The sequence below is a fragment of the Onthophagus taurus genome, chromosome 6 (assembly GCF_036711975.1).
Source record: "Onthophagus taurus isolate NC chromosome 6, IU_Otau_3.0, whole genome shotgun sequence".
NCBI lineage: Eukaryota > Metazoa > Arthropoda > Insecta > Coleoptera > Scarabaeidae > Onthophagus > Onthophagus taurus.
Genome location: NC_091971.1, coordinates 12,069,715 through 12,082,841, shown reverse-complemented (window position 1 = coordinate 12,082,841; position 13,127 = coordinate 12,069,715). Strand labels below are relative to the sequence as shown.

Here is a 13,127-nt window from a genome sequence, read left to right as displayed (position 1 = left end):
ACCAATTATTAATTAAAGTATCCCCTTTTTAATGCAAAAAGCCATTTTGAAAAATCACTTTCAGTTCTTGAGAAATAAATTTTTGAAATGATCGACAATTTTTTCGAATTTTACAATTTTCGCCGATTAAGTTTTAAAAATTTGTATAAAATCCATTTCTTGGAATATGAGTATGAAAATTTCCCAAAGTGTTAATAAAAGTGTCCTCTTTCCAATGAACCAACACGTTTTAAAAAATTACTTTTAGTTTTTGAGAAATCAATATTTGAAATTTTGATAAAATTTTCGATGTTGCAATTTTCATCGATAATTTTCAAAATTCGCTATAAAATTAATTTCTTGAAGGATCCTTGTGGAAATATCATCATATTGTTAATTAAAGTATCCTCTTTTTAATGCAACAAGCTGTTTTGAAAAATCGCTTTTAGTTTTTGAAAAATAAATTTTTGAAATGATCGACAATTTTTTCGAATTTTACAATTTTCGCCGATTAAGTTTTAAAAATTTGTATAAAATCCATTTCTTGGAATATGAGTATGAAAATTTCCCAAAGTGTTAATAAAAGTGTCCTCTTTCCAATGAACCAACACGTTTTAAAAAATTACTTTTAGTTTTTGAGAAATCAATATTTGAAGTTTTGATAAAATTTTCGATGTTGCAATTTTCATCGATAATTTTCAAAATTCGCTATAAAATTAATTTCTTGAAGGATCCTTATGGAAGTATCACCAATTATTAATTAAAGTATCCTCTTTTTAATGCAACAAGCCGTTTTGAAAACTCGCTTATAGTTTTTGAGAAATAAATTTTTGAAATGATCGCAAATTTTTTCGAATTTTGCAATTTTCGCCAATTAAGTTTTAAAAATTCGTATAAAATCCATTTCTTGGAATATGAGTATGAAAATTTCCCAAAGTATTAATAAAAATGTCCTCTTTCCAATGAACCAACCCGTTTTGAAAAATTACTTTTCGTTTTTGAGAAAACAATATTTGAAGTTTTGATAAGATTTTCGACGTTGCAATTTTCATCGATAATTTTCAAAATTCGCTATAAAATTAATTTCTTGAAGGATCCTTGTGAAAATATAACCAGTTATTAATTAAAGTATCCTCTTTTTAATGCAAACAGCCGTTTTGAAAAATCACTTTTAGTTCTTGAGAAATAAATTTTTGAAATGATCGACATTTTTTCGAATTTTGCAATTTTCGCCGATTAAGTTTTAAAAATTCATATAAAATCCATTTCTTGGAATATGAGTATGAAAATTTCCCAAAGTGTTAATAAAAGTGTCCTCTTTCCAATGAACCAACCCGTTTTGAAAAATTACTTTTCGTTTTTGAGAAAACAATATTTGAAGTTTTGATAAAATTTTTGATGTTGCAATTTTCATCGATAATTTTCAAAATTCGCTATAAAATTAATTTCTTGAAGGATCCTTATGGAAATATCACCAATTATTAATTAAAGTATCCTCTTTTCAATGCAACAAGCCGTTTATAAAAATCGCTTTTAGTTTTTGAGAAATAAATTTTTGAAATGATCGACAATTTTTTCGAATTTTCGCCGATTAAGATTTAAAAATTCGTATAAAATCCATTCCTTGGCATACGAGTATGAAAATATCCCAAAGTGTTAATAAAAGTGTCCTCTTTCTAATGAACCTACACGTTTTAAAAAATTACTTTTAGTTTTTGACAAAGCAATATTTGAAGTTTTGATAAAATTTTCGATGTTGCAATTTTCATCGATAATTTTCAAAATTCGCTATAAAATTAATTTCTTGAAGGATCCTTGTGGAAATATCACCAATTATTAATTAAAGTATCCTCTTTTTAATGCAACAATGCATTATTTTCCAATTGATTTTTTAAATAAACAATTCCTCTACCCCACCATGTACAACAATATAGTTGGTCATCAATTACTGTTGTAAATATTGGATTTACTGGGAATCTGAAACTTTTTGAGTATACACAAGTTTGTGATTAAAAATGTCCTCTACTAAACACAAATTCAAATTCTGAACAGACTCGACTACGTTCATAAATCATTCAGAATAAATTATTTCAGGAAACAAATCCTCAGTAGTTGTTAAATTAGACTTACGCTATGACCAGGAGATTGATCGTATCCAGTTGTTCCAAATACTAGAATTATAAAGTTCTAGTTGGTGAACTCACATTTGTGCTTGAATTTGCTTAAAACCCATCACAAACTGTTATTTTTGATAAAACAGTGAAGTAATGATTTCTTAGCAAATATCTTACAGAACAATAACAAAAAGTTTGCTGCAAAAACCAAAATACATCAAAAAGAACAAAATCTAGAGGTTTTTTATATTCTATATATATAATATATTGATAAATATGACCTAAATTATCTTAGATAATACACTTAAGCACTGTAAAATAGTAATTAAGCACATTACAAATTCTAGAGATTTAGTTGACACAAAACGATTTAGAAATTTTACTCCAAATTAGTAAATTTTTATGCCCCCCTTAGTTTCTAAGTATGTGTGCACAAAAAAAAATACTTTCTCGTTTAAATTTTCTTAGAATAATTTAAATTTGTATATAACAACACAAAATTTTAAAAATAATTAAATTATAATAATTTTTTCTTTTAAAACTTACACTTTATAGGAATTAGCATACCAAGCTGATGAAGGTCACAATTGGTGGTCGATAATTTTTTCCCTATTAGTAATCGGTCTGGTTGTAACCGGTATAGTAATCGCCATCTACCTCTTAGGCTACGTAGACGAACTTTTATACTGGCATGGAAAACGTATGGACTTGGACGAGTACCTGCAGGTAATCGTTTAATTATCACAGTTTAAACATTTTATACGATATCAAAAAAAAAAATTCCATGCGATTCCATGAATACAGATGATTCCTGTCTTTCACACGGTCTCTTAATTGGAATCGCAAACTTCCACGTTCTGTTTAATAACTTGGGAACGTTGTAGGGTTGGAATAAACCGTGAATTTCACTGAAACTTGTTTCGTTTTCGTTACATAGGGAAACTTGAGCCCCAGGAAGCTACCTCCTTCTTGGATCTCCGACACCCACTTCGTCTTTCAGGATGACAACGGCGGTTTAGCTGTCTTTGATACTACTAACTTCACCGTGTCGCTTCTAGTTACTAATCACACACTGGTAAGTAATAGTATAATAGTAAAAAAGAATTTATAAAATGTACATTTGACGCCACTGTACATTTCAAATTTTTTCTATAGATACGTTTTGGAGCTATGATTTTTTTAAGGGGTAATTTGACTATTTGCAGCATATCTCAATCTTATTCCAATCGGTTCAATATGTAAAAAAGGGATTTTTTTAGACAAAATGTGAACCAAAAAGGCTTTCCAAGTGACCGGGATATTCCCTTTCAATCGTTTTGTTTTTAGTGATGATGAATTTACTCCCAGCCATAGAAACTCCATCTGGTACGACACATCCTACATCGGCTGCTGCCACACAAAGCAGTAATAATGCTCAACCAGACAAAAATTTAGACAGAAGACTTTCTTCTATCCCTGAACCGTCCACTTCGGAACTAAATTCACGAGAGTTTCTTTCTAAACATAAACGCCGTCGAAAGTCGACAGAATCAGAATCAGAATTTTCCTCAGAATTAGGTTTGGAAGAAGTTTTAGAAGATGAGATGACTCACGAAGAAGGCAAAACTGTTCAACCCAAGAAAGAGAACGCAAGTTTTATAGATCTTTTACCATTACCTACAGTGAAAACTAGAAGTAACACTAGTAGAATGCAACATTCTGACTTCAACGCCAATTAAAGAAGAACTGGAAAAGAAGGAAAAAAGAAGGAAAATGAAGAAAAAGCCCGCGAAGAGAGTTAAGCGGTGTCTAGGTCAACAACAGAAGATTTCCGATGAAGATGAAACATGTAGAATATGTCATGATTTTGGAAGAAATAATGACTTATGGTGGAGATGTCGCTCAAAATGTTAATTGTTTTCAGTTTCCTTTTTTCAAAATAAAAAATACTCTTTATATTCGTTTTTAATAAATATCTTGTAGAAATACCTGATCGATTTTAGCCAACAGGTCGATTTTATCCGCCAAAATAATGTCTGCAATTTTTTTCCCCTAACACAAAATAGCTTAATGCAATTATATATTCATTAGATATTTTATTTGAGTAAGACATTTTTCCATAAACCTGCAAGAGTTTATCTTCGTCATTGTAAAACGAAATTCATTGTAACTGTTGATGCTTAAGTGGTCGATATTTGCCTCCTTTCCTCTACAAGAAAAAGCTGTGCTCTCACATATAGATCATAATTTTTGGTAATTTCTCCACAGATTCTTATCCTGCGTACCTTGTTGTCTTCTAAAAAGAGCAAACTTTACGTAAAAGGTAAAAAAGAATTTTTTTGCGACTCTCCACGGATATTGAATGAATTTTTGGCTCACATTTTGTCTAAAAAAAATTCCTTTTTTTACATATTATGGAACATTGTTTTAAATCTACCGAACCGATTGGAAAAAGTATTAATAACATTTATTGGGTATACAATACTCTTTAATTTAATGAATAGCACGACCAGATCGGTCATCTCTAACTCGAGATATGCTGCAAATAGTCAAATTACCCAGAAAATAATAAAAAATCGTAGTTTCGAAACGTATCCATAGAAAAAATTTTAAATGTCATTTTTGGGTTTAGGAAACCAAATTACATAAGGAAATACAGTGACGTCAAATGTACAGGGTGGTTCAAAGTCGATGTCCGAATAGGCTAACTCGGAAACTATAAGAGTTAGAAAAAAAGTAGCTTACATGTCATGATCTCGTTTTTTGAGAAACGACTAATGCCGAAAACCATAATAAATAAATAAAACCAACAAGTACAATTATCTTGGTTATTATTATAGGTGGAGTATTATAACTAAGACATTATATGGATACTTTTTTACAGAGAATTTCATGACGTAGTCAAAATAGTATATTATTATATCAACATACAATGAGGGCTATTATTCAGGAAGGTTAAGTTTATGTCACGAGCGTAGCCAGTGGCATAATTAACCTGAGTGAATAATAGCTCATTATATGCAAGTAGAATACTATACTTTGTCCACGACTATTGAAATTGATTCCAAAAATTTATTTTTTAAATAAACTTTTGAATAAAGTTTAAACGTCAATGTGACACAAATTCACTGTAACCAACTTCACGACAATTTGTCAAAATTAAATGTCAATTTTATAAAACGTCGTTTTCTTTACTAAAATTAATTAATTATTATTTAAATTAAATTAATATTAAAAAAAATAATTTAAGTTATTATTTATTAAATTTAACATCTATTATTTCTTTTAACAAATTACGTATTACCTAAAACAACAAAACTACTGAAACAATGAATTGTCTACATTTACATCTCTATGTAACTATTAAGTTTTTAACAAAACATTATTAAGAAAATCTGTTCAGTTTGACGCCAATTACCTGCCCTTTTAGTCTGCTCCGTATGTTATAAATCACCCTGTATATTATAACTGTATAAAGTCGTGGACAAAAATTTTTTGGTTTTAGATTTTGAGATATCATGACTGATTATTCGCTTATTAAATTCGTTATTTTTTTCTGATTACAAAAATATAGGGTTTGACATGTCTATTTCTTATTGTTTTAGAATAAAGCTAAAAATAAACTTTCTTTTTGTCAAAGAAATTAAATTTACAGTTTCCTGTAAATTATAACTAAAAATTAAAAAAACATATTTCTGATATTTGAAACAAATACATTTGTTGAACTATTTAATTTATATTTGTTTTACACAAAAGTTGGAATAGATTGCATTATTTCGCAATTTTTATTAATATTTAATATTATTATTAAATGACTTAATAAATTGTTGATAGATGGCGATCATACATTTTTATTTTTAATTCAAATGAACTGAAGTGTCAAATTAAAAATCCTGTTTTTTAAGATGAATTACGAAAAGTTTAACATGTTAGAATGTTACATATTAGAAAATAAAGTAAATTTTATATAAATTTTTAGTAGAATAATTTTTAGTTATAGTACTGTAATTTACAGGAAACTGTAAATTTAATTTTTTTGACGACACTAAACAAAAAGTTTATTTTAGCTTTATTCTAAAACAATAAGAAATAGACCTATCTAATCCCATATTTTTGTAATCAGAAAAATATAACGAATTTAATAAGCGAATAATCAGTGGTTGTTTCCATTTAAAAGAACGAAAATTGTCATAATATCTCAAAATCTAAAACCGAAAAAATTTTGACTACGTCATCAGATTCTCCGTAAAAAAGTGTCCATATAATGTCTTAGTTATAATACTCCACCTGTAATAATAACCAAGATAATTGCACTTGTTGGTTTTATGATATTTTCAATTTTGGCCTGTACATTTTATGAATTTTTTTTTGTAGACTAATGTAATTAATTAATAATGTATCCGGCTTGAATTAGGACCATTTACCTTGTATTAGCCATCACGTGTTGACGTTACATCGTCATTTCAACCTAATTATGCATGTTATCTTAACAGATCTAATTACCCATTCATCTGAAATCAATCATTATTGAACTAGGACGTTTGAGTGATGTAATAATACGTAATTATTTTAATTTTTTTTGTATTGAATATTATTTAGTTTACATCGAGCATTAATTTAGGTAATCGCCTTGGCATTAATAATAAAGCAGTCGCGCGTTATCTTGAATCAACACGAACCCGAACTCATTTAGGGGTGTGATTTACGATTTTCGGCTTTCTCTTGCAGCGGCAGCTCGACGTCAGGGGGTACCAGTGCTCCAGGGATTTGAAATTCGTGCTCTTCCAACATAATATTAAATCAGTAAGTATAACACTACATAAACCCCAGTTAGAACTTTCTAAATCAGATAAATTCTAGTTGAAATATCGTCTAAAATTACTCCAATTTAGTTCTTCAATGAAAATATGAAATGATTTTGTTGTCATATTGCTTTTATTTATTTTTTTGTTGGGTGTCTAGTTTTCTAAAATGAGTTATATCTTCCCATTGTCGATTTAAACGGATCCTTACTAGAAGGATCGGTTCAAATTCCTCCAATATCCGTTCCTTGAGTCCTAATTGCATCTCTCGTCGAAATCCGAGTGCGCGCACATACACAGAGACAGCTACCGAAAAGGGGCAGCATAGACAAGGGATGTGATTTAGGATGGGGCGCCCCCGCGGCGCCCCCCAAAGGGTTCTTGGCAGGCGCCCAGGGCGGCGTCGATCTGTATTCCGACGCTGGCGATGGCCACGACGCTCTGCAAAATTCTCAGAAAGTTTACGTATTTGCCCTGTACTCACAATGCCGAGGAAGTAGAGCATGCAGCTTTTGGGGGGGAGGTCAAAAAGGGTTGTTTTTACGTGGAACAATGCGATAATCAAGCGGGTATTTCCCTATGAATAGAGACGAATCGAAAAAGATAACGAAATCGTTCGGAAAAAGTTCTATTTTTAAACAGCCCCTAAGGAAATATATTTCCCTTCTTTATTTTCAGGTTTTCAGACAATCGTACACAGCCTACTATACCATTTACGAAGTCAGCAACGAGTAAGTAAAACACGCAAAGCCTACTTTCTGGCAAACAGCTAATTTATGATCTAGAGATAAAACGCATCTGATACGCGGTTCCATTCGAGTTTAGTCCTTGGAAGACCCATTTTAACACGGCATTAATTACTAAAGATAAACTGCATGTGTCAGTACCGTATATTTTACACCCAGCTATTTCTGCGGTCTGGATAAAGTCATGTGTTAACATCACACTATGTGGGTTAACCTGAATATCAGGTGATACGAAGTGAAACCGCATTTTACCGATACATCCACGAAATCCAACCGCATTATTCGCAAATCCCCTCATATTCTCGACACGTCTTTTCAACATCTTTTCATTCGCAATACCTGAAGTAATACTATCGGCATTCGCGCGTTAACATTAAAAACGGAAACCTTCCGGGGACTCGACGAGATAGCGGAAATGACTCTATTCTCCGTTCCGTGCAACTTCAAAATCGAGTTACGTTGAGTTCGCCGCCCGCTTGATTTACATAGAGATCTAATCGAGCAACTCTAGCCGACTTGTACTCGGTTATTACGCGATTGTAAATTCGATTTAGGCACGGATTATTTAGTATCTAATTTGTTTTTATTTAATAAGTCATCAGATACCGCTGCGCCTTGCGTCCGCTTCGCACGCGCAGTTCCAAATGCTGCAGTACGCGGCATTTCTCGGAGACACCACACAAATCCTTATAGTGTACGAAAACGACATTTACATCCGTCAATCACCTACGGAACTTGAAGATACCAGATTAACCTTCACCGGACAACCAGATATCGTATATAATGGAATACCCGATTGGCTTTATCAAGGTATTTAAAAGAAGTAAAAATTTAATTATGAAGTAGTATAGTAAAACCTCGATATAACGGACTAAAATGGGGAAAGGAGTGTCCGTTATAACCAAAAGTCCGTTATAGTTGCGTTCAATCTATTTAGCTTTATATTTATCTATACCAAGGACGGTAGAATCTAAGAAGACTGCTCGTGGTAGACCTAGTTTTAGTTCAATGAAAAACATACAACAATCTAAAGCTGAATAATAACCAAAACTAGAACTAACACTAGCACTAGAACTGACACTAGACCTACAACTAGAAACATTCGGGTGCATGTGCAGAAAATATCCTAGTCTCATGATCATTATTGCAGCTGACTTTAACGAACATATTTAGAAATTTAATAATGTATTATGTCGATGTTCAAAGCTTGGATTTTATTATGTAACATTTTAGGTAGCATTGTTACTTGCATTATACCGTATGCATTCATTCATTTCTCCATCAGTTTTAGTACTTCCGGTGTAGGTGAATTTATTAAGAAAAATCGTCCAATTTTTAAATTTTATAGTTTATGCTATATCACTAGTATCTGGTGATAGATAAATACGAAATAAGTATGGATTATGATTTCTTGATGTATTAGGAATATTTTTTATTCACAACGTGTATCTCCACCACATTTAGTGCTTCCGTTATCGTTAATTTTATTAAGAAAAGTTGTCAAATTTAGACATTTTGGGAATTTATGCTATATCACTAGAAACTGGTGATATGTAAATGTAAAATAAGTATAGATTATGATGTTTTGATGAATTAGGAATATTTTTCATTCATAACCTCTCTCTCCATCAGCTTTAGTACTTCCGCTATAGTCGATTCTATTAAGAAAAATCGTTAAATTTTGACATTTTGTGATTTATGCTATATCACCAGACACTGGTGATAAATAAATATGAAGTAAGTATGGATTATGATTTTTTGATGCATTAGGTATATTTTTTATTTATAACATCTATCTCCACCACATTTAGTACTTCTGTTATACTTAAGTTTATTAAGAAAAGTTGTCAAACTTAGACATTTTAGGGATTTATGGTATATCACTAGAAGCTGGTAATAGATAAATGTGAAATAAGTATGGATTATGATTTCTTGATGCATTAGGAATATTTTTTATTCATAAGATCTTGCTCCATCACTTTTACTACTTTCGTTATAAGTGATTTTATTATGAAACGTCATCAAATTTTGATATTTTGTGATTTATGCTATATCACTAGAAACTGGTGATAGACAAATATAAAATATGTATGGAATGTGATTTGTTGATGCATTAGAAATATTTTTTATTCATAACATCGGTCTCCATCACTTTTACTACTTCCGTTATTGTTGATTTTATTACAAAATGTCATCAAATTTTGATATTTTGTGATTTATGCTATATCATTAGAAACTGGTGATAGATAAATTTGAAATAACTATGGATTATGATTTTTTGATGCATTAGGAATATTTTTTATTCATAATTTCTTTCTCCACCACTTTTAGTACTTCCGTTATAATTGATTTTGTTAAAAAAAATCGTCAAGTTTTGACATTTTGTGATTTATGCTATATCACTAGAAACGGGTGATATGTAAATGTAAAATAAGTATAGATTATGATGTCTTGATGCATTAGGAATATTTTTCATTCATAACCTCTCTCTTCATCAGCTTTAGTACTTCCGTTATAGTCGATTCTATTAAGAAAAATCGTTAAATTTTGACATTTTGTGATTTATGCTATATCACTAGACACTGGAGATAGAAATATGAAGTAACTATGGATTATAATTTTTTGATGCATTAGGAATATTTTTTATTCATAAAATCTGGCTCCATCACTTTTACTACTTTCGTTATAGGTGATTTTATTAAGAAACGTCATGAAATTTTGGTATTTTGTGATTTATGCTCTATCACTAGAAACTGATGATAGATAAACATAAAATATGTATGGAATGTGATTTGTTGATGCATTAGAAATATTTTTTATTCATAACATCTGTCTCTATCACTTTTACTACTTTCGTTATAGTTGATTTTATTACAAAACGTCATCAAATTTTGATATTTTGTGATTTATGCTATATCATTAGAAACTGGTGATAAATGAATTTGAAATAACTATGGATTATGATTTCTTGATGCATTAGGAATATTTTTTATTGATAACGTCTTTCTCCACCACTTTTAGTACTTCCGTTATAATTAATATTATTAAAAAAAATCGTCAAATTTTGACGTTTTGTAAGTTATGCTATATCACTAAAAACTGGTAATAGATAAATATAAAATATGTATGGAATGTGATTTCTTGATGCATTAGGAAAATTTTTTGTTCATAACATCTGTCTCCATCACTTTTACTACTTCCGTTATAGTTGATTTTATTAAAAAACGTCATCAAATATTGATATTTTGTGATTTATGCTATATCACTAGAAACTGGTGATGGATTAATATAAAATGATTCTGGATTACGATTTCTTGATGCATTAGAAATATTTTTTATTTATAACGTCTTTCTCCATCAGTTTTAGTACTTCCGTTGTAGTTGTTTTTGTTAAGAAGAATCGTCCAAGTTTAACATTTTGTAATTTATGCTATATCACTAGAAACTGGTGATAGATAAATATGAAATAATTCTAGATTATGATTTATTGATCCATTAGGAATAGTTTTTATTCATAACGTCTTTCTCCATCAGCTGTAGTACTTCCGTTATAGTTGTTTTTATTAAAAAAAATCGTCCAATTTAGACATTCTGTGATTTATGCTATTTCACTAGAAGCTGGTGTAGATAAATATAAAATACGTATGGAATGTGATTTCTTGATGCATTAGGAATATTTTTCATTCATAACATGTTTCTCCATCAGTTTTAGTACTTATGTTATTGTTGATTTTAATAAGAAAAATCGTCCAATTTAGACTTTTTGTTATATATGCTATACTTATTACTAGAAACTGGTGATAGATACATTTGAAATAACTATGAATTATGATTTCTTGATGCATTAGGAGTATTTTTTATTCATAATTTCTTTCTCCATCACTTTTAGTACTTCCGTTATAATTGATTTAAAAATCGTCAAATTTTGACATTTTGTGATTTATGCTATATCACTCGAAACTGGTGATAGATAAATATGAAGTAAGTGTAGATTATGATTTCTTGATGCATTAGTAATATTTTTTATTCATAAAGTCTTTCTCCATCAGTTTTCCATCATGGTACTTAGACTATAGTTGATTTTATTCGGGGAATACCCCGAGTTTATTTATGAACATGGAATAGAGCAACTTGAGGAATCTTGGGGATTAGATTCTATCTATGAGCGCTAACATTTTATTCAAATACAGTGAATAAAACTCTAACCACTAAAGAAGCGGAAGAAAACTTCGAGTTATGGAGAATTCGAGTTAGAGAAATTTTTTTAGAGTTTCAGCTGTAAAGAAAAAAATTAGAAATGTACTTTTCTAATACGTATATTTAAAACAGAAACCTTAATACTATTGGAAGTAGAAAATTAATCAAGTTTTTTGAAGCAATCCACAATTTTCTTTTGGCTTAAAGTGGACAACTGCTCTTCGTCGAGAAAATCTTCTATTAAATATAAAGAATTATGAATATTATCTGCAACATTCTCTTTTGATAATACAAAGGTTTCAAGCTTTCTAAGAGAGGAATAAGCTTCGTCAAATTTAGGCACAGCGATAACTATTTCATTTCAAGATTATCATCACCCTCATCTGATTCTGAAACAATAAGAACAATAGGTTTGTTTTGGTTCAAGTTGGTTCAGTCTGTAGTTTCTGAGCCAGAGTCTATGTGGTGTGATTCTGTAGTTAAAATTACTTATAGAGCGGATTCGAATATTTTATTCTTTGGTAAATTCGACTTATAGAAGTAGAAGTTGAAGAAATTCCATAGTAGTTTAGTTCGAGTTACAGATAAATTCGACTTAGAGAGATAAAAACACATTTGAAAACTAGTCAAACGCTTGAGTTTACGAGAATTATTCGACTTAGGCCCACTTTTACCACCTCTTGATAAATTTATCCGATAGATAAATCCAGCTCTTAGCCAATGAGTATTTAAAACCGGCGTAACCATGGCAACTATCCTCTAGATAGTTTATTAGGAGGATGATAAAAGTGGGCCTTAGAGGATAATTCGAGATATAGAAGTTCGAGTTAGGGAAATTTCGCTATATACTGATGTATTAAATAGATAACATTAATAGTATGACTTAAAAATAATTTTGTCCGTTATATCGAGGTTATTATTATGAAAAAAAAAATCATTAGTTTAATATATCAAACTTTTGGGTTGGGTTTGAACTTTGTGTTCCAATTTCGGGGGGGTGCGTGACCGTCCAAGTAAATTAATTTTTGGGGGTACACAGAGGATGTCCTGAGCACGCCCGAGGCACTCTGGAGTTCACCGGATGCTACGCACCTGATTTACGCGACCTTCAACGATACCAACGTCGGAACCGTGACCTTCCCCTGGTTCCCTACAGCGACAGGCTTGGGGGATAGCGTTGGGGCACAGCGGGTCTCCAATTTCCCGGGGGCCCGAACCGTTCGATATCCCAGGGTGAGAGAGCCTAACCTCTCGACTTCTTTAATTTTCATTGAAAGACAACCTTTTCGGTGGTGGGGTGTTGATTTCAG

The 13,127-nt window shown here is 30.8% G+C and overlaps 1 protein-coding gene across 1 annotated transcript in view; it reads left to right on the top strand.

Annotated features, from left to right (window-relative positions):
* LOC111424318 (dipeptidyl peptidase 4) overlaps positions 1-13,127 on the top strand; it is a 76,893-nt gene that overhangs the window by 41,344 nt on the left and 22,422 nt on the right. Inside the window, exons 3-8 of the mRNA XM_023057816.2 lie at positions 2,649-2,819; positions 3,031-3,168; positions 6,801-6,875; positions 7,553-7,605; positions 8,216-8,430; positions 12,857-13,050. Of these exons, the coding sequence (XP_022913584.1) occupies positions 2,649-2,819; positions 3,031-3,168; positions 6,801-6,875; positions 7,553-7,605; positions 8,216-8,430; positions 12,857-13,050 (846 nt within the window). The remainder of the gene's footprint in view (positions 1-2,648; positions 2,820-3,030; positions 3,169-6,800; positions 6,876-7,552; positions 7,606-8,215; positions 8,431-12,856; positions 13,051-13,127) is intronic.